The sequence below is a fragment of the Hemiscyllium ocellatum genome, chromosome 34 (assembly GCF_020745735.1).
Source record: "Hemiscyllium ocellatum isolate sHemOce1 chromosome 34, sHemOce1.pat.X.cur, whole genome shotgun sequence".
Classification (NCBI taxonomy): Eukaryota; Metazoa; Chordata; class Chondrichthyes; order Orectolobiformes; family Hemiscylliidae; genus Hemiscyllium; species Hemiscyllium ocellatum.
Window position 1 is genome coordinate 41,652,711 of NC_083434.1, and position 22,911 is coordinate 41,675,621.

At 42.2% G+C, this 22,911-nt stretch overlaps 1 protein-coding gene across 3 annotated transcripts in view; it reads right to left on the minus strand.

Annotated features, from left to right (window-relative positions):
• LOC132832352 (cadherin-20-like) overlaps positions 1-22,911 on the minus strand; it is a 51,205-nt gene that overhangs the window by 17,566 nt on the left and 10,728 nt on the right. The window contains exons 3-9 of one of the 3 annotated variants that reach the window (XM_060850292.1): positions 22,261-22,380; positions 19,404-19,571; positions 13,095-13,282; positions 11,812-12,065; positions 4,826-4,962; positions 919-921; positions 556-677 (exon numbers count right to left, since the gene is read on the minus strand). In XM_060850292.1, coding sequence (XP_060706275.1) covers positions 556-677; positions 919-921; positions 4,826-4,962; positions 11,812-12,065; positions 13,095-13,282; positions 19,404-19,571; positions 22,261-22,380 — 992 coding nt within the window. The remainder of the gene's footprint in view (positions 1-555; positions 678-918; positions 922-4,825; positions 4,963-11,811; positions 12,066-13,094; positions 13,283-19,403; positions 19,572-22,260; positions 22,381-22,911) is intronic. The other 2 variants (XM_060850291.1, XM_060850293.1) reach the window with 2 other exon arrangements.

Below are 22,911 nucleotides of genomic sequence, written 5' to 3' on the forward strand. Positions count from 1 at the left end.
GCATCATATTTGTATATTTGGAACAAAAATCCACGTATATCAGGAAACTGCAAGAACATATGAATGGGAAGACACTGTGTATGTGTATTATTGCTTATCAAAATTTACTGAAAAGGGAGTCAGCCTACCTTCTGCAACTTTTTATTTGCATTTCATAGTATGATACAAACTCCAGTGTGTTTTCTCCCCTTCTTGATAAATTGCCTTTACTGGGGAAAATCAGCCCTTTGCTTTTGAAATCCACCAGAAAATCAGCCCTAAATATACACCCCAGTGAGCATTAGCTGCTCTCTATCATCTCTGGGTATGTGCCAGTTCATTTGAAAAACATCTTTTATAAAGTTGTGAATGTCTGAACAATTTCTGGATATGGGTTCTCAGGAGCAAAGGATTTTTTGAACCAGGAGTGAAAAATTCAAGAATTTATCCTCCCCATAAAAACGCCTCACAGTGCTTCAGCTAGTCAGTTCATTGGAGTTAAACAGGATGTGATGCTGTCTTGTGAATCTCATTGGGAATCTTGATGAAATGAGCCCAGTCCCAACTTTTCCTTACCTGACCAGGTTTGGCATTTTCACAGATATAGGCCTCACGATCCTTCACAAACTCGGGTGCGTTGTCATTAATATCGAGGACTTTCACTGTGACAGAAACACTCCCAATCTGTGTGGGGTTCTCTGAAATGAAGCAGACACCATCCAGACAGCTCACTTTATCTGTGCTCAACATCGGACTGGCACAAGCTAGACACATACGTCAAAAGATGTATATTAGTCGATGACCTTTTGCTCTGCCATCTCCTTCTGAGCTGCCCTGTAACAATTTGACAAATGACCAAACCCTTTCACACTTTACTGAAATCAGTTTTATTCTGACCTAAAGAAAGGAATAAAGGTGCATTTATGTCGCATTTTTCACTATCTAACATATTGCAGCCCATTACGTATTTTTGACGTATAATGTTGGGAAACAAGGTAGCCATTAACACAGGAGAAGGCTCTAACAAATAGCCAGGTGGTCAGGATCAGAAAGTTTGCTTTCTCAGTGATGTGATTGAGGGAAAGTTATTAGTTAGATGAACAGAGATAAATCCCCTGCTTGTCTTCGGAACAGTGCCAAAAGGGCAGCTGGCATCTCAGCTTGATGTCTCTGATGGTGCAGCATTGCCACAGATCACACTGGGGAGTGCCAGTCTGGATTAGAGGTCATCAGTGTGGGACAGCCATCAAGGAATCCAGGCAGGAATTCAGGACAAATACCTTTATTCAAGGAGCAGTGAGAATGTAGAGCTCACTGCAACAGAGGCTCTAAGGAACGCATTGCTTCCATGTAAGCAATAAAGAGTGTCCTGGACTCCATCCGGCAGCATTTGTTTCATGGGCTTATATATAAACTATAGATTGCAGAAGATTTTTTTTCTGTAAATGAAGGAGATGTACAGTTTTCAACAAATTGGAATTATTTGCATGTTGAAATGATCGCAAATGCATAAACTTATTATTTTACACTTTCCTTTTATTTTAGTGATTGTCTCTATCCTCATTATAAATTAAAATTCTAGAGTTATATACGTCTACAGTACAAAAAAAAGATCTTTGGCCCCATCACGTCTACCCTGGTCAAAAATAACTTTTCTATCCCACTTTCCAGCACTTGGCCCTTACCCTTATATATCTCGGCATCTCAAGTGCACATCTAAATACTTGTTCAATTGTTATGAGGGTTTCTGCCTCACACTCTTACAGGCTGAGAGTTTCAGATTCCCACCCTCTGGGTGAAAAGAAGGTTCCCTTGCATCCCCCTCTAAACCTCCTGCCCCTTCCCTTAAATCAATGTGCCTGGTCATTGATTCCTTCATCAAAGGAAAAGATTTCTTCCAGTCTACCCTATCTATGCCCCTCATAAATTTACACATCTCAATCATATTGTCCTCTCAGTCCCCTCTGCTCCAAGGAAAGCAAGCTATCCAATCTTCCTTCATAACTAAAGCTCCCATCCCAAGCAACATCCTGGTAAATCTCCTCTGCCACATCCCTCCTATAATGTGGATTCTAGAACTGTTGTGTCCTAATCAATCTTTTACACAGTTCCAGCGCAACCTTCCTGCTCTTGAACTCTATGCCTTAGCTACAACCACTTGTTCGATACGCATTGTATAATTTGACATCCATGATTGTCCATCTCAAGGTTGAAACAAAAAGTATAGATGTACGTAGGAGAGGCAAAAGGGAGAAGGTAACAGAAGGTTATTGCTGATAGAGTTAGTTGTGGAAAAATAGGAAGAACTCAGATGCATGAGAAACAGCAGTGTCTGATTGGGTCAAATGGCCAGTTTGCGATTTAAACATCGTGTGTAAGACTTATGCATTGAAATCCCTGGAGTGGGATTTGAGATTACTGAATCACAGGGTCACTGCAGATTGACTAATTTCTCATAAAAGTAAAAGCAATATTGATATCAGTATGCTGGTATTACAGATTTCACCCCAGTGCTTTATGCATGGATTGGAATCTTGTCATGGCGTTGTTAATTGACCAAGGAGCTGATTCATTGGGCGAGACTCTGGGGTTGACCTATGAGGAAGAGTTGAGTATGTTGGGTCCTATATTCTTTGGAATTTAGAATCACAAGAGGTGATCTGATTGGAAAAATACACAAGGGATTGGGAAAGGTAGATTCCGAGATTTTGAGAAGATTTGTAGCTCAGGTTTAGGTTCTGGATGTAGGTTTGCTCGCTGAGCTGGAAAGTTCATTTTCAGACATTTCGTCACCATACTAGGTAACATCTTCAGTGAGCCTCTGGATGAAGCACTGCTCATGTTTCCTGCTTTCTATTCATCTATACAGTATTCAAAAAGAATGTGTACCTAATGAACATAGTCCGCCGATTTCTCAGCAGCAAAACCAAACAAGCAGACTGCCAGACTACTCAGATCCCTTGGCATCATGGTAGCCCACAAACCCAGCAACACACTAAAACAGCAGCTAATGAACTTGAAAGACCCTATACAGACAACAAGCAAAACTAATGTCATTTACAAAATATCGTGCAAGGACTGTAACAAACACTACATTGGACAAACAGACAGAAAACTAGCCACCAGGATACATGAACATCAACTAGCCACAAAACAACATGACCCTCTCTCACTAGTATCCTTACGTACGAATGAGGAAGGACATCATTTTGACTGAGACAACACACCCATCCTAGGACAAGCCAAACGGAGACATGCACAAGAATTCCTAGAAGCATGGCATTCCAACCGGAACTCTATCAACAAACACATTGACTTGGACCCCATTTACCGCCCCCCTGAGAAAAAGAACAGGAAATGACATTACCATAGGAAATGATATTCCCACAGGAAATGACATTGCCAACCCAAGGAACTCCAAACATATAACAGAAAGCAGGAAACCTGAGCAGTGCTTTGTCCGGAGGCTCACTGAAGATGTTACCTACTATGGTGACGAAACGTCTGAAATGAACCTCCAGCTCAGCGAGCAAACTTACATCCAGACTCTGAGATGTTTTCCCTGGGTGGGGAATTAAAAACATAAGTGTACAGTATCAGACTATGGGGCCAAACATCTAAGACTCAGATGCGAAGACATCCTTCAAATAGTTGTGAATTTTGGGAATTCTCTCCCTGAGAGGGTTAGGTATGCCTGCCCAATCAGATTGAAATTGGCAGATTTTTGATTTCTTCAGAAATTGAGGGAGATGGGGAGACAATGAAAAGAGAGTTGAGGTAGATCAACCACAGCTGAAAATGTGTTGCTGGAAAAGTGCAGCAGGTCAGGCAGCATCCAAGGAGCAGGAGAATCGACATTTCGGGCATGAGCCCTTCTTCAGGAAGCCCTTTTCAGCTCTAATCTCTAGCATCTGCAGTCCTCACTTTCTCCTAGTAGATCAATCACAATCTTATTGAAGAGTGGAGCAAGTTCAGGGACTGCTGCCACTTTGTATGCTGACATTGATTGTGATCTCTTGGCTTCTCCCACACACAACATCAGAGAATTTGTCAGTGGTGGTAGAGACAGGGGTTTCCTTGATCCGCCAGTCCATAATGTGAAAAATAACTGATGAAGCCAGGATACACTCTATTGTTGGCATAACAAATCCCGACTACTTTTTAAAGCTGAACAGAATAGCCTTATGCATCATGAAATAGGAGTGAGAGAATTGTTGACTCTCTGTAGGTGGAGTCTTTAGCTTAGGCCAACACAAGGGCAGAATTTACCAATGATTACTCCAAGCCAATTTATATTTCTTAATGTATCCTTTGGGGTATTCTAAGGTTTGTGCTTAAATTACTGATGTACTTTCCCTGGCAAGGCAGGACCACTCTCTGTTAATTGTTAGATTGCTCTAACTTTGCTCAAGCACAGCAGGTTTATAACTTCGAAGCAATGAATATTGTTAAATGACCCTGTAGTGCATAATAATATCCTTATTCAAAGGCGTCTTAACTGATCCTCAGACCCTGAGAATGTATCAGCCTTCAACTTCAGTGCAGCCTCATTGTGAAGATGTTCATCAAAAGGCAAACCTTTTCATTTCAAAATGTTATTAAAAGCTACACATAAGATTAAAATCTAAACTGTTGACTGTTTGAAAGTCTCTTTGGGAACTTGATTGAATTGCTGCCTCACAACACCTGAGCACATTTTCCTTGTTCCCCCCCACCCCCCCTGCTCCTTTTAATTCATGTTGTATCATGACTGCAATATCTAGTCAAACTGAATTAACACAAACTGCTAACACAAAAGCGCTGTGCAATATTTTAATCAAATATTGAGTGATCCTCAGGTACATACTCATTTCCATCGCCAGGACTGTGATGTTATGCCATGAGAATTGCTCTCGGTCCAATGGCTTTGCAATCATTAAAGCTCCGGATGCTATGTCAATGAAGAAGAATCTTGTGGGATCAGTGGATCGGTCAATTGAATATCTTTGAAATTAGCAGAAAAAGGTGAGAGGAAAAGGCAACATTAATAATCCATATAGCTTTTTTGCATCAGAAAAAATCAATCAAATATAATTTAAGATCAACCCAACTTGTTCAGACGTTTGCTTTTTCGTTTCAATCATCGCTGGTCAAATATTATTCTGTGAGATTGTAAATGCTGTGCATTCATTACTCCTGACCGTCTCCCTAGAATACTGTCTATACTTTCAGTCTCCTTGGTTAAGAAGGGATGGAGACGTAGGCCATTTTGCTCTTCAAGCCTGTCCTGCTCTTCAATATCATCATGGCTGATCACCCAACTCAGTCCCCTGTTCCTGCTTTCTCCTCTTCCCTTTGATCCATATGACCCTAAGAGCTATGTCTAACTCCTTCTTGAAGGCATTCAAGGCTTGTCGCTTGTCAAACTTTTTCTATGGCAGAAATGTAAATTGTAAAACACTCAATGCAAACAAATTCCTATGATAATTCCTGGGACTGTCTCTCTCTCTCTCTCTCTCTCTCTCATACTAGTTTAAAGTAAAAGGAAGGTTCCAGAAAGACTGACCAGTTAATCATCAAACGCCCTCACACACACTGACATAACCCCACAGTCCACTAGTTCAAAATCCAAACCCTAAAGTACATGGTATTGCTATACATCCGACACTATAATACAAGCCTAGCCTGTCTAACCATTCCACAGAAGATCATCCATCCATTCCATGTATTGTGTGTTAACCTTTCCTGAACAGCTTCCCATGCATATACACCCTTCCTTAGAAAAAGGAGACCAATAGTGTACACAGTACTCCAGGTGTGATCTCACCTGTAAAACTGAAGCATAAACTCTTTTACATTTGTATTCAATGCTTCTTGCAATAAACAGTTACATTCTGTTAGCTTTCGAATTACTTACTGTACTTGCTTTCTAACCTCTTGTGATTCATGCACTAGGACATCCAGATGCCTCTGCATTTCCAGGCTGTATACTCTCTCACCATTCGATAATATTTTATATTATTATTTTATATTTTTCCTGCAAAATGTTCTGTTCTGTTTTGGGCCCTGTATCGCTTATCTTTACCTCTATTCGGAGTTCAGGGTTACAGTTACATTTATGATGATGCCACTTGACTTTGGCATATTTAAAGGACCCCACTTCTTGTAGGCGGAAGACTCAAATGCCGGCTTGAAAGTTAGTTGGAATTAATTGGACTTCCTGCAGCAAATTCAACTGAGGGATCTTAATTGATAACCTTCAGTTTCAGCTTCTGCCAAGCAGGGTTCACTTTGATCGCTCCTCCCACTTTTACTGAGTGACAGGACAGTGGACGGGAGTGACTATAATGTAGATTTAGGCATGGGCAATAAACTATGGATAAGCCAGTGAGGCCCACATCCTGTGAGTGAATAAAACAAACTTGATATTGCTGCAATGAAGCACTGTGACTTTTCAACGAGGAACAAGTTGAGAGATTTGTGCCTGTTTTCAGGAAGAGTAGCATTGATGAAATTGCTGTCAGGACATCAATTAACATTCTAGGCATTGTGAGTGCTGAGCTTTCTTGGCCTATCTGTCAGGAAGCATCAGTATACAGATAATGGGACACAAAAGACAGAGAAACTGCCACTCACTAGCCTGTTATTTACAAGGTCAGAACCCGGCCAATTCTTTTGCCTGTCATCAGTGAAGCATTTCTGAAAGTTGGAGAATCATGGTTTGCTGTCAATGAGATGAAGAGGGAAAAGTTATCAATGATCATTACACAGCACCTTCCAAACCCAGTTCTGAAGAAGGATCACATCACCCAAAACGTTAACCCTGATTTCTCTCCACAGATGCTGCCAAGCCTGCTGAGCTTTTCCAGTAATTTCTGTTTTCGTTTACCTTCCAAACCACTCCCACTTTCATTGAAAAGGACAACGGCAACAAATACATGGATCACCACCCCTGGCAAGTTCCCCTCCAAGCCACTTATCATTCTGACTTGGAAATATATCGCCGTTCCTTCACTGTCGCTGGGTCAAAATCCTGGAATTGTGGGTCAACCAACAGTACACGGATTACAGTTGTTCAGGAAAGCAGCTCACCACCACCTTCTCAAGGGGCAACTAGAGACAGGCAGCAAATGCTGGGCCCAGCCAGCGACACTCACGTTCCGTGAGTGAATAAACAAGGAGATAAGCAATCAGCAAATGGGAGGCATTCTCTCTCAGGTTAAACTTGAGTGGCCTTTCCCTGGTGTTAACTCCCTTGAAGTGAGGTCATTTTTATGGGGCCCATTTATAGAGTTAAAGAGTTATAGAGATGTACAGCACAGAAACAGACCCTTGGGTCCAACCCGTCCATGCCAACCAGTTATCCCAACCCATTTCTGTGAATCCAGAATGCCACCTGATTTGGGCAATTGGAAATCGAGGCTCAATAATGGGAGCAGGATCCTGATTGCCATTTTAGTTAGGAATTGGTCAGAAACTGCAGCCAGCTCCACGAGTGTGGGGAGAGAAGAGGCCAGCTCCATCTCTTCGACCATGTCTCCCTTTCCTAGAAAGAGTTCCCTCACAGTTTCCTTCACTGATTCTGCTAAAGCTTCTTGTGATGCACCATCTGCCGTTCCTTAATATTGTGGTGAGTTGAAGGGTTGGTTTTGGGGTGGGCGTAGGGGATGTTTATGGGGAGGAGGAGAGAATGAGCACAACATTGGCAGCTGTCTGAAAGATCAAAATCTCTCCCTCTGTGTCAACAGCAGTTAGAATGGACAAGGGCTTTGACCTGAAAATGAACCTCACCAGAATGTTTGTTACGGTGTAGGTAGAGGCCTGTTAGAAACCACAAAGAAAGACAACTCAACCCAATCATTTATCTGGGGAACAGGGAGATAGGTCCTTTTGTTAAGACATCAATACTGGTGTCTTAGTCTTTGAGGAACAATATTCCATTTCCCTGAATATCTTGACTGCGGTGCTGGCAGAATTCTTCATTAATTTGGCTTGTCACAAGTTATGTACAAAATTCAGAACCTATCTGAGCAGAACCATTTGGACAATATGACACATGTCATAGAGTCATACAGATGTACAGCATGGAAACAGACCTTTCGGTCCAACTCATTCATGCTGTCCAGATATCCTAACCTAATCTAGTCCCATTTTCCAGCACTTGGCCAATATCCCTTTTCTATTCATGTACCATCCAGATGCCTTTTAAATGCTGTAATTTTACCAGCCTCCACCACTTCCTCAGGCAGCTCACTCCATACACACACCACCCTTTGCATGGAAAAGTTGCCCCTTAGGTCCTTTTAAATTTTTCCCCTCTCACCCTAAATGGCTGGACAATGATGACTCCAGTTCTTGAACCATCCTCCAAGAAACTATTGAATCATTATCTGTAACCATCCAATTCTTCAATAACATATAAAATCAGAAGGGGGGAATAGTCTTGACCACTGTGTATTTCTTCCTTACTCTTTCTTTGGTGTGTTGCTCATCCCAAACTGAGTTTGCTACCCAGATCTTCCTTGTCAATTTCACAGGGTAGTTAAGAGTCAACCACATTGCTGTGGGTCTGGAGTCACATGCTAGCACAGATGGCATAAAGATGGTAGATTTCCTTCCCTCAAGAACATTAGTGATCCAGATGTGTTTTTAACAACAATTGATGGCCATTGCCATGGGAGAATAACTTTGCATCCCAAATATTTTACTCATTTAATTTAAATTCCACAGGCTGTCTTGCCCCTGGAGTATTAGCCTGGCCCTTTGGATTACGAGTCCAGTCACGTAACCACCAGAGCACACCACACGTGCAAGGTGCTGTTACCTGGGAAAGGGCAGTGAATCGTTGTGTTTATTTTCATTCCTTCACAGGATACCTGTATCTCAAGATGAGGTGAGCATTTATTGCCCCACCCCTGTTTACCTGTGCTGTTGAGCCACATTACTCAGACAGTGGACATAGCATTGACGGGATTGTCACCTGTAATGGTATACTGTATTTATAATGGTAACAACAGTCATAGCTACATTGAAACTGGTAAAACTGTCCGCGCCAAAGACCAGTGGTCATTGTAAAACCAGAAATTAACTGGCACTGGTGAGTAAAAGAACATGGCTTTGAGTAAACATCAGCAATGACTTGGGGGTTGTGTACACTGCTTTTATTTCTTTAATTCTGACATTTGCGTAAAACACACAGTACTTGAACGGGTTTTAATAAATAGAGCAAAAATGACGTTTAAGTCAAAGTCTTCAGCTTCCATCATCCCAAAGCCATTCATGTTCTTTATCTTTAGGAACAGTCCCTGACAATCCTGCATATAACATTCCTTTCTGTCCCAGGGGCTTCTAACAGGTTCCTTTAATTCAAACATTGTCTTTGAGTGTCTTCACCAGTCACCATTCACAGTTTCCGTATCAAGTTGGTGACATGAAGAATAAGGAGGGAATCCTGGCTTTATTCACATTAGACGAATCCACAAGAACAAGGCAGTTTGAAAAACACATGCATCTCACATACCTGTGACTCAAACACACATCATGCACACACATGACACAAATACATATTTCACACATGGATGTTACAAACAGTATACACATGTATGACACAAACACATATTGAACATATGCACAACACAAACATTACACACACATATGACAAGCACACATCACACATCACACACACACGACAGATAACCATTACAAACATGCATGACGCAGACAAAATTTACACACACATGATACAAGCACATATCACACATGCACAGATAAACATCACACATGCATGACAGACAACCATTACAAACAAGCATGACAGACAAACATCACACACAACACAGACAAACATTACTAACGCACATGACACAGACCAATGTTATGCACATGCAAAACACAAGCACATATCACACACATGCATGACACAGTCAAAATCATGGATATGCATAACAAAACATCACACACATGCATGACACAAACACATATGACACACAAGTGACTCAAACGCATATCATGCACACATAACCGAGGCATACACACACGGGGCAGCTCAGTGGTTAGCACTGCTGCCTCACAGCGCCAGGGACCTGGGTTCGATTCTAGCCTCGTGTGGCTGTCTGTGTGGAGTTTGGACAAGCTCTCGGTGTCTGCGTGGGTTTCTTCTGAGTGCTCTGATTTCCTTCCACTATCCAAAGCTGTACAGGTTAGGTGAATTGGCCATGCTAAATTGCCTGTAGTGTTCAGGGATGTGAAGGTTAGGTGCATTAGTCAAGGGTAAATGTAGGGGTAGATTACTCTTCACAGGGTCGGTGTGGACTTGTTGGGCCAAAGGGCCTGTTTCCACACTGTAGGGATTCGATGATTCTACTCTATGACATCATACGTGACACATTCATCAAACACACACACAACACAGGCAAAACTCAAACAAACACATCAAGCACACAAATGCACAGAATGCATTCATAATACAACCATCACAGAATACACAGAACAGGAGAGATCAATGTGTCTGACAAACGCCAGATGTTTTTCTGTGTCTGACTCAGTGCATTTCCAAGGGCAGTGGTTTTCCACCTCAGGAATGTGCAGACCTCTGAGGCCTATAGAGGCTGACAGGAGATCCTGGAGGGTATATGAAGGTATGATTAGGGATGAAGGTGTGAGTGGGGAGAGTCGTCCAAAGTTCAAACAGGGCTCATTATGTTAACCCAGAGGGAGCACAGAATATGTGTGGAAGTCACCAAAAATAAACACCTGCTTTCTGAAAGGTTATTCAAACATTCTTTTCATGTAACACATTCATTTTATGCTTCTCATTTAATATTATCACTGAAATGTGGGTCCCTGGTTATTAATCCATTTGACAAGGCATTCCTCAATCAAAGAAACGTGTGTGTCAATACCTTTGGGAGTACAGCACTCAGAGAGATGTTGATCATTATTCACACCCTCTGTGCTGTGCAGCAAGCGAGTAAGTGGGAGAGATGAATTCTGCAGCAAAAATAAATATGCAGTAATAAATTATGGAGGGGCTGGAAATGTACCGAAAATATGGTAGAGGAAAAGTACAATCTGAGATAGCTTTCTTACCACAGTAATCTGTGCAATGACTTAATTGGACTTACTGGGGCCAGCCAGAGAACTGGAAAGGGAACTTAGTCATAAATTATATTCTTAAAGGTGATTACTCCGGCATGGACTGCCTCGATTCAAGGTAATTGCTCACCAGCTCCTTCTCTAAGGCAGCCAGTGATGGCACACCCCTGAATAAATAAATAATAACGCAGTGGATTGGTGGCACTAAAACTGCTACTGAGGGTCACGAAGGCTCAGTGGATTAGTTCCATAAAACAAAGAAGCCCAAAGGTGTGTAGATTAGGTGGATTGGCCTGATGGGAAATGCAGGGCCACAGGATAGGAAAGGGGTGTAAGTCTTGGTGAGATGCTCTTCAGAGGGTCGGTGGGCTTGATGGGCTGAACGGTCTGCTCTCACACAGAGGAAATCTATGATTCTAAGAACTATGCATGCTGGAAATCTGAAACAGAAACAGAAATCATTGGAGAAACTCAACAGATCTGGCAGCATTTGTGGAGAGAGTAACAGAATTAACATTTTGACTTGAGTATGACTCTTGTTCAGACTCAAACGTTAACTGTTTTCTCTCTCTGCAGATGCTGGCAGACTTGCTGAGCTTCTCCAGTGATTTCTGTTTTTTGTTTAGGTGGATCAGTTGCTGGTGAAACTCTAGGAATTGGGATGTTAGTGTACGTTCAGGAGTGTCCCCGCTGAGGAGAGAAAATGACATTGTTTCTTAATTTTGGCAGCTGAGGTTTGACACTGAAGCTATATCATACCTGATGGAATTATTGGCCGCATCTGGGTCTTTTGCCGAAACAGTTTGGATGGTCGTACCGACAGCGACATCTTCATAAACCTCCACCTGGTAGAAGCTTATCTCAAACTGTGGTGGCTCATCCACATCTTCAACTGATACAACCACCCTGGTCGTATCACGGAATGGACCAAAGTTTAGAAACCGCAGGTCCAGGTGTGTATTAGTTCCTTCCACAGTTAATGTGTAGCTGTCTTTCGTTTCAAAATCTAAAGGCTTAGAGAGAGAGAGAAAGAAAGATAAAGATAAGGAATTTGTTTTTCCAAACAATCACCAATGTCACCTCTGTCTCAGTTCATCTGCTGCTGAGATTCTCACTTCTATCTTTACTGTTTCTGAATTTAGGGACAGTGTAAGTTTTGAGCCTGGGAGCTGAGCACTTACAGTCAGGAATACCCATGTGGCTGGGGTTAAATGAGCACAGATATCTCAGAGGGTTATGGAGCTGAGGGAGATTCATGAGTTAGGGAAGGGTGAAGCCCTGGGGAATTTGATTTCCTCACTGGTTTCCCACATAAACCCTCCATCAACACGAGGTCACCCAAAACTTTGCTTCCCAGAGAGAACATAGAGCACAGAACATTACAGCACGGTACAGGCCCTTTGACCCTCGATGTTGCGCCGACCTGTGGAATCAATCTGAAGTCTATCTATCCAATACTATTCCAGTTTTAGCCGTATGTTTATCCAATGACAATTTAAATGCCCTTAAAGTTGGGTAAAGTTACCCTTAAATATCCTAACCTTCCCTTTCCACTGTGCTCCCTGGTTCCGAGTCAAACATGTTTTGATTTTAAAATGGTCGTCCTTGTTTCAAATCCCTCCACAGCTTCATGCCTCCCAGTGTCTGTCATCTTCTCCAATCCAACAACCTTCCAAAATATCTCTCCTCCTCTCGTTTTGACCTCTCGAACATCCTTAATTTTAATCACTCCCCCGTTTGATGTCGGACTCCCAGCTGCCAAGGCCCTAAACTCCATTCCTTCTCTAAACCTCTCAGCCTTGTCACTTCGCTTTCCTCCTTTATTACCCTCCCTAAAACCTACAGCATCAGCCAAGCCTTTGCTCAGCTGACCCAGCGTGTGGCTCCATGTTAAAGTTTGCTTTATAACACTCCTGCCATATACCTTGGAGGGTTTTATTGCAATTTGGGTGATGTGTAAATTGTTCCTGTTGCCCTGTCAGGCCAGGCCACAGTAGAGTCTGGCCCAATACTGTTGTCATTCTATTTCAGAAAACTCTTACCTCCTTGAGGATGATAATCCCAACTTGGTTGCTATTATCAGTGACAATGTCAAATGTGTTCATCCTATCTCCGTCGATGATCCGGTAGCTCAGTTCAGCATTGATCCCCTCATCTGCATCTTCAGCAAGAATTCTTCCCACTGCTGAGCCAACCAATCCAGTTTCCAGCACTGTCATCTGATATAATCCTGAGGGGTGGGGGATAGAAACACACAAAACTACTTGTTAAGTTTCCATTCTTGGGCATTGTTGGAGAAGCCAGTGCTTAGTCGCCAATTGCTAACTACCCAGATGGTGGGGGGGTGAACCATCTATAAATGAGTAGCTGTCTTGGGCTACTTCAGAGCGCAGTTAACAGTTGGACACATGCCAAAAGGTTTGGGAACATATGTAAGTCAGATCTCTCCCCCTTGAAGGATACAGGCCTTCTGTTGTGGGGTCTGAGAGAGATTAGATTCCCTGCAAGTGTGGAAACAGGCCCTTCGACCCACAGTCCACACCGACCCTCTGCAGAGTAACCCACCCAGACCCATTTCCCCTCTGACAAATGTACCTGACACTATGGGCAATTTAGCATGGCCAATACACCTGACCTGCACATCTTTGGACTGTGGGAGGAAACTGGAGCACCCGGAGGAAACCCACAAAGACACGGGGAGAATGTGCAAACTCCACAGACAGTCGCCTGAGGCTGGAATTGAACCTGGGACCCTGGCGCTGTGAGGCAGCAGTGCTAACCACTGAGCCACCATGTCACCCATCTGTTTGTATACATGTCCGAACACAGTGCAGGATCACAGAGAACAACTATTTGTAAGTTCAGGCAATGTTCAAATGTCAGGGCTTTAAAACTGCACTGCTGTATGGGATCATCTTTGTTAAATACAAGGGTTTGTCATTCAGGGACCTCCTGCATTAATGAATGAGGTGGGCTTAAGGAACAACCCACTAGTTTCATGGCATTTTTAAAAAAAAAATCATTACACTGCAATTTGCCCCAGCTTGCTGAATTACTTGTACTTAAACACCATCTAGATGGTTGTAATGGAATTTGAACTCATGTCTCTAATCTGACCCCTTACATGACGAGTCTAATTGCATGGCTACTATGCTCCCATTCACTGTAACTGGGTCAGTATTGCTATTGAACTTGACAACTGTTAAACATTATGATATAGTTATGGGCTCTGCACTTTGCCTCATTATTCAATATCGTTGCCCACACCTACTATTTGGATTTCAAACATTAAGAGAGAGTACTCATTTAATTTAATAGGTCTCTAGAAATTGGCATTGAATGATGAGGTGTAATTGTGTATTCTTTATAGCTGAAGGTTCTATAGCAGAAAGCCAATGTTTGTTGTAAGATTCAGAACTGAAATTACGAAACCACTGGGCCCCAGACTGAGCTGCAGTGTCAGGGCTCCCCCTACTGACTCTGAGAGAAAATTCTAATCTCGGTTCAGTCCGTCCCCACCCCTTTTCAGGGAATTTAGGATTGACAAAAAACATATGTATCCCAAGAATGCCCTTCTTATGCTGCCATGATTTTCATTGTAAAATACATGTATGTTTTAATTTATTCGATACTTAGGGACATGTTTCTCAGCAAATGCAAGATTTTTTCTCAAATGATCATTTCTAGCTCCAAGCAAAGTTTTGGAGGTAGCTTGGACCAGGTGAAAATCATAGAATCCCTACGCTGTGGAAGCTGGTCATTTGGCCCATCAAGTACATTCCATCCCTCCAAAGATGATCCCACCCAGACCCAGCCCTACCCTATCCCTGTGACCTTGCATTTCTCATGGCTAACCCACCTTGCCTGCACATCCTTGGATAAGCTTCTTTTCCTGAAGGTGGGATTTTACGATAATCTAGCAGTCTCGTGATCTCCATTGCGGAGACTAGAATTTGTTAATAGACCTGAAATTCTGCCAGCTCCTCATGTAAACACCTGTCTCTCCAACAATACTGCAAACCTCAGGATTGCTAGTCTAGAGCCATTATCACAGGTTTATAGGTCCTGGTATCAGGATGGCTCAGAGACATTTCAGGATTTGGAAGATTTGATCCGATAAGGAATTATAAAATTGCTAATGTTGTGACTGGTGCAATACGTGGTTTTTTTTGTCTATCAGTCTGCATACTGCAGAGAGTTGGTTTCTTGCTGAGACAGATATCTTGAAGTTTATTAACATCACTAACTATTTAAATGGCTACAATTCCTCAGATTTTGCTATACTATGTTACATTGAGAGAGACTGAAAAAGAGGCAGGTACTTTCTTATCTGAATTCACATGTCATGACGCACTGTAACTTTCTGAAAGCTACAGGCCTGTCTGATCTGGAATCTGGATGACAGTGTGCATCTGTCTTTTGTCCCATCCTTACTTTCAAGGATTGTCTTCCATTGGATTAATCTCCACACATGGGCAGAGGAACACAGTGGATTGCCGTTGCTATTTGTAACATGAAGTTAAAAATCATACAACACAAGGATATAGTCTGATAGGTTTATTTGGAAACACTAGTTTTCGGAGCACTGCTCCTCCATCAGGTAGCTAGGGGGGCAGGATCATAAGACACAGAATTTATAGTTAAAAGATCATAGTGTCATGCAACTGATATGATATACTAAACAAACCTAGATTGCTGCTAAGTGTTTCATCTTTGAGAATGATTTAGGTTTGTTCAATATATCATATCAGTTGCATGACACTATGATCTTGTGTTATAAATTCTGTGTCTTATTATCCTGCCCCACTAGCTACCTGATGAAGGAGCAACGCTCAGAAAGCTAGTGCTTCCAAATAAACCTATTGGACTGTAACCTGGCATTGTGTGATTTTTAACTTTGTCCACCCCAGTCCAACACCGGCATCTCCACGTCATTATTTGTAGGAAGGCAGACCAGGAAACTGTTCAGCTTGACTGTCTGTGTGTCAGGATTCACAGGATAATAACTGGCCTTTATGACCATGTCACAAACACACCTGCCCCAGTCCACACGATGTGGGATTTGAACCCTGGGCTTCTGGCCTAGAGATAGTGACACCACCGCTGCACCTCTGTAGCAAATGATGTAGAAGAGATACATTAGAGCACAAATAGGACCTTGGGAGTAAGATGAAAGGACACGTGTGCAAACCAGTGGAAGGTGACAAGAAGTGATTTCAGGAAGTTGTTTGTCTAAAAAACAACTAAGTAATGGAATAGACCTACTGGCAAATGGCTGTGACAAAATCACCAGGTTCATTTAGGAGGTAGTAGACTGTTACAGTGGAAGGAGTTTAATGCACATGCTGAATGAATTAACTTACCAGTCATTATTAATGACCAGGTAATTCAGATGTGGAGGTGCCACTGTTGGACTGGGGTGGACAAGGTCAAAAATCACACTGTTACAGTCCAACAGGTTTATTTGAAAAACCAAGCTTTTGGAGCACTGCTCCTCCATCAGGTGAAGGACACTCCAAAAGCAGTGATCTGAAAGTTTGTGATTTCAAATAAACCTGTTGGACTATCATCTGGTGTTGCGTGACTTCTGACTGGGTAATTCAGAGATATTTTACCGTGATAGTTTGAGACTGAATTCAGTTTCTTAAAAAAAGAATCCATACATAAAATACTGGAGTTGGTGGAAGTGACCATGTCACTGTCTGCTTGTTGAAAATGACCATCTGCCTCACTATTGTCTTTTCAGGAAGGAAATCCATCTATAATTGAGCTCTCCAAATGTAACTCCCTCCCCATGCCAATGTGAGTAACTCTTCAATGGCCCCAAAAAGTCACTACGACCTACACTGGCTCAAGATGAAGGTTCATCACTGTCTTATTCGGCTAATCAGCAATAGACAACAGATGCCAGTGAGGGCCATCTCTGTCATTGTCTTGCAATCTCAGCAATACACTGAGAAGATAGATGGGCAGGATCAGAGGTCAATTAGAAGGGACTGTCTTATACACTCAAAGGGTATTTCCTCTTTTACCTGCCTGTGAGTCACAAGGTTTTGCCTTCAAGTCCCACTCCATTGCTCGATCATCACCAAATCCAAGTTGATGGTGTGTTGCAGTATCAGGGGAGTGCTGCACTGTCAGAAGTGCTGTCTTTCAGATGAGCTGCTAAACCAAGGTTTCCCCTACCCACTCGGCTGGCTTGAAAGATCTCACAGCACTATTTTGACAAAGTAGAGAAATGTTTTCCCTGGTGTCCCAGGTCATATGTGTCCCCCAATCAACATCACAAAGAAAATGGATACCCATCCATTATCAAATTGCTGTTTTGCTGGGACTTGCTGAGTGGAGTTAAAACTCCCTTATGTTTTAAGTTGAGAAGTTCTTTCAGTTGTAGTGCAAGTAAAATTAAGTTTTTAAATGACTTTAAATACTTTCTGTTTTTAAGACGTTGCATAATGCACTGGGCTCTTTAAAACTAGCTATTCGGAAGATGAAAGACAGCAATGAGTGCATGTCTGAGGCTCATTACAGTCAGAAACCATTACAAGTTTGATTGTATGTTAAACTGCTGGTGCTCTACGTATTCCTGAAATGATTGATGTGTGACCATTGAGTATAAATTACCAGGAGACCATCATTAGCATTTGGAACGTATAGATGCCCTTTTCGGCAATCATTTTTCAATGCTGCCTTATTATCTGTGCAAGGCATACTGCTCTCCATGTCTCAAGGTGGCTCAGTGGTTAGCAGTGCTGCCTCACAACACCCAGATCCCAGGTTCGATTCCAGCTTTGGGTGACTGCTTGTGTGGAGTTTGCACATTCTCCCCGTGTCTGTGTGGGTTTCCTCCGGGTGCTCCAGTTTCCTCCCACACTCCAAAGATGTGCAGGTTAGGTGGATTGGCCATGCTAAATTGCCCATAGCGCTACATGCATTAGTCAGAGGGAAATGGGTCTGGGTGGGCTACTCTGCAGAGGGTCAGTGTGGACTGGTTGGGCTGAAAGGCCAGTTTCCACACTGTAGGGAATCTAATGCAATGGTAGTATCCCTACCACTGAGTCAGGAGGCCTGGGTTCAACTCCTAGCTGCACTGGAGGTGTGTCTTAACATCTCTGAACAGGCTCCCTTTTGGGTTTTTGTGAGACAATGATAGTGTTTCTACATCTGTGCCTCACCTTCCACCGGTTCCTGAGGTGTGTCATCACTGGACAGATTGATGAGAAATATTTACAGGCTCCCCCTTTGGGAACTTTGAAATGCATGGTCAATGAAACATTGCCATTAAAACTTCTCTATAAGAGTCAATAGGGCACATAACACATGGCCATTGTCACCATTGTATCTCTTGGGAAATTGTGTGGGATGTGAATGGGTCGGATAACTATAAGGTTTATAAAGTTTAAAGCTGGAACTCCTTATATAGATCATGTGCGATAACACTTAACTGAGAGACACTGAGGAAGAATGGTTAGGGAAACTGTATTATTTTGACCTGGTTATACAGAACTATATTTAATTCCTATTGTATAATAAAACAGTTGTTGTTTGAACAAAGTAAGGATTCAGTAATCTCTCCAAAGCCTGACCAACCAACATATACTGGGGGCACCTTTGCTTCAAAGCCACTAATTCATGTTTTAAAAACATCTTTGGAGTTGTAAGGGCAATGATCAATTGGAAAAAATTAGTAGGATTCACTGGTGTGACAAACATCTAATACAATGGCTATACGCTGAAACTCCAGGACTCTTGTGATACAGTGGTAGTGTCTCTATCTCTGATCCAGGGGATGTTGATTCAAGTCCTACTGCTCCAGTGATGTGCCTTAACCAGTTGATTAACATGTCAATACATTAAAACTGGCTTCATCAATTGTATCACAAGGTTTGAAACTCTTGATAAGTGTTTTCTACCTGCTAATCAATACAGGCACTAAAAAGAGGACTCTTACGGTGCAGTGGTAGTGTTCCTGCCTTTGAGGCAGGAGGTCTGGACTCAAATCTCTCCTCCTCTAGAAGTGTGTAATAGTATCTCTGATCGGATTGATTAGATGATATCAAAAATTCTGTATTCCAGGACCTTTATACCTCAGATGGTGCTCTAAGTGTCAGATTGGAAACATTTCACCGTACACATGTGAGTACATGTGACAATAAAACTAAATTTAAATTCTAGAAAAGAAACCGCATAATTATTTTAATTTTGATGTAATAATGTCTTTAGCTCCCTGTGTAAAAGAACCATAGTTATTCCTTTCAAATTTGTTTTTTTTGTGAAAACACCTTCTCTGACATTTTAATAATCGTGGTAAGTGTTTGGTGACTGCAGCAGTTGATGACACAGGTACTTACTGTGAGGGAATCTCGGAGGATTGTCATTGACGTCTGTGAGTGTGATGTTCACAGTTGTTGTCCCTGATAATCCTCCCATCTGCCCACCCATGTCCTTTGCTTGTACAACCACTTGGTATCCATCCTTTACCTCGCGGTCCATGTTTGACAATGCTGTCCTGATGATACCTGGAGAAATTAAAGAGGTTTTGCGATTTACAGTACTTTGAGAAACGGTCAGCAGGGGGCACCAGTTACTAGCAGCGATTAGTAGCATGAGGCTCGATTCACTTTGCCTCAGGATGTTCCTACTTTGGGGTTTACCTGCAGAACAGTCATTAACATTGTGATTTAAAGTTGGGGCTGTCTGATAACTTCTGACTTCATTTTTTGCAAACAAAGAAAGACTTACGTTTGCATATCACCAGATTTACCTTCAATGAAATACATAATGAGACACAGTCACTGGTGCAACGTAGAAAGCACTGCAGCCAATTTGTACACAGCACGTTCCCACAAACAGGAACATGACAGTGGTTGGATAATCCCATTTCATGATGTTGGCTGTAGGATAGATATTGGTCAGGCCATCTGGAGATAATGCTCCCCTGCTCTTTCTCAAAAATAGAGCCATGGAATTTTCTATATTCCCCCCAAGTAGATAGATGGAACACGGTGCAAAATTCCAACAAAATTCCACACCTCTGACAGTGCAGTGCTTCCTCAGTGGGTGTCCCTCAGAGTCTTGTGTTAAAGTCCTGCGGAGGGTCTTGAACTCTGAACATTGTTGTAGTGATTGTAACCAGGTCAGCCAATGGACCTCATAGAGTATGAGTTCCCTGATTGGAGCTATTAATCTGGTCTAGTCAGGGAGCCCTGGCTGACAGATGTGAACAGGAGGGTTCTGTTCACTCAGAGCTGGCTCTGAGGAAGCTGGGATCAGTGTCAAGGATTCTCCATGTGTAAATAAAGGGTAACTTGGTGAAGGGAAAGCTGGCTTCTGTTGAGTTATTTCAGTGGCAACGAGAATAAAGCACAACAGTTGCATTTTGATGAGTTGCATTTTTGTGGTATGGTGGTAGTGTCCCTACCTTTGGGCCAGGAGGGCTGGGTTCAAGTCCCAGCAGCTTTGGAGGTATGTCATAACGTGTGTGAATAGATTTATTAAAAATATCTACACGAGGATAGTAAGAGCAAAATACTGGGGATTCTGGAAATCTGAAACAAGCACTGACAATGTTGGGGAAACGCAGCAAGTCTGGCAGCACCTGTGGAAAGAGCATCTGAGTTAATGTTTTGAGTCCGATATTACTTCTTCTGAAGAATCATACCAGACTCGAAGTGTTAACTTTGTGCTGAAAGGACCTCTCAAATTTCAAATCTAATGTTGATCTTACTTTATGAACGCAAATGTGTTGCTGGTCAAAGCACAGCAGGTTAGGCAGCATCTCAGGAATAGAGAATTCGACGTTTCGAGCATAAGCCCTTCATCAGGATGAAGGGCTTATGCTCGAAACGTCGAATTCTCTATTGGATTCCTGATGAAGGGCTTATGCTCGAAACGTCGAATTCTCTATAGGATTCCTGATGAAGGGCTTATGCTCGAAACGTCGAATTCTCTATTCCTGAGATGCTGCCTAACCTGCTGTGCTTTGACCAGCAACACATTTGCAGCTGTGATCTCCAGCATCTGCAGACCTCATTTTTTACTTACTTTATGAACAACTTCTTTGCATTTGCAGCTTGGTGTTCCTCACTCTGTCCCATCATCCTATCATCTTTGTGTGGTAAGATCCACTTTACTGCATGCAAAACAAAACTTTTCACTGTACCGAGGTACATGTGACAATAATAAATCAAATCAAATGAGAAAAGTAACTAGATCTTGCTTGTCCAAGACTCTCAAAAGCCTGGCTGTGATATTTCTAAAATGTGTATGTGTGCTGGGGCCTCTGTCACATTCCATTTTACAAAAGGACACAAGCTCGTGATAAAAAGTTGCTGATACAAAGAAATCTTTATGCTTCACTGTACAGAAATTAACCAATCAGTCACAGATTGAGGCCATGGATTGAGGCCATTCAGGCTATCATGCCTCTTTGAATAGACTGTCTAATTTAATCCATCATGGAAGTGTAGACTTCAATTGTTCTGTGTTTGATTATAAGAGTCTGCTAACTAACCTATGTTCACTCTGCTGGATTGTCAGAGATCACACGAAACCAAATTATAGTCCAACAGATTTATTTAAAATCACAAACTTTCAGAGCTCACCTGACAAAGGGGCAGTGCTCCAAAAACTTACTATTTTAAATAAACCTGTTGGACTATAACCTGGTGTCATGTGACTTCTGATTTTGTCCACCCCAGTCTAACACCGGTATCTCCACATCAAGCGCTGGATTGGTTAAGCCTGGTTGTTAACTCAGTGAACCCCACACAACAGGAAATGCTGGAAGTTTCTCAAAGGTGACATTGGCAGAAGTGTGAGTACAGAGTGATTGTGAAGATAAACTCTCATGAATAAACCTGTTGCACAGGAAGAAAATAATGTTATCTCTGCACTGCTCAGAGACACATAAAACATGCAGCACTCCTTGATGACCTTGTAAAGACATATTTTTAAGTAAAGGTCTTTTTGGAAGTTCCCTGGAATCTGATTGAACCATCCTTTTAATTCCTGTGTTCCAGATCTTATACAAGCTGGTTGTTAGAGAGGAGGCTGGAGGAGGCAGTAGGGGTGGAGAGAAGTCTATGGAGATGCTTGGACGAGGAACACGGAGTTAACTCATGAATCCAATGGCAAAGTGAAGACATAGCTGGATGCACAAAGCTCCTTTGAGAGATTGAAAGATGAGATGGAAAAATAGTTGTGTACCTGTTCTTGCTTCCACGGAGAAGTATGGCTGTCCCTGCAGGATGCTATACACCACTCGAGCGCTGTTTCCATATGTGGGGTCATCAGCATCACTAGCTGTGAGCTGTATCACAGACGTACCTGTATACAGATGAGGCATTATCATAAGATCTTTGCATTGGAAATAGAAGAGTTTATTACAATGGGTCTGCTTGCGATTTTTCACATTTGATGGGGGTAACTTTGTCTTTGGACAACGGTGGGTAATCATGAATCTGCCACCTGTTCTACAGGTTTCTTTTGTTTATGTTTCCATTGGTGACACCATGAGCAAATGGCCCCCTGTTGTGTGGATCTTACACACACCCAAGAAGCTGAACATTTTGATGAAAACTGCTGGATATTTAATGGCTCCACCAAGTGAGTAAATACGAAAGCACAGAAAGTTGAAAGCTCAGAAAGAGGCTATTTAACTCACGGTGCACGTGTTAGCTGAGAAACAGCGATCCCACTTAACACCATTTTCCAGCTCTTGGGTTTGTACTCCAGTAGGTTACTGTGATTCCTGCTCATAACTAATTGTTTTTTTTTAAAATGTGATGAAGGTTTGAGGCTCAGGAGCTCTGAGTGAAAACCAATTCCTCCTTATCTCCTCTCTTGTCCTTTAACTAA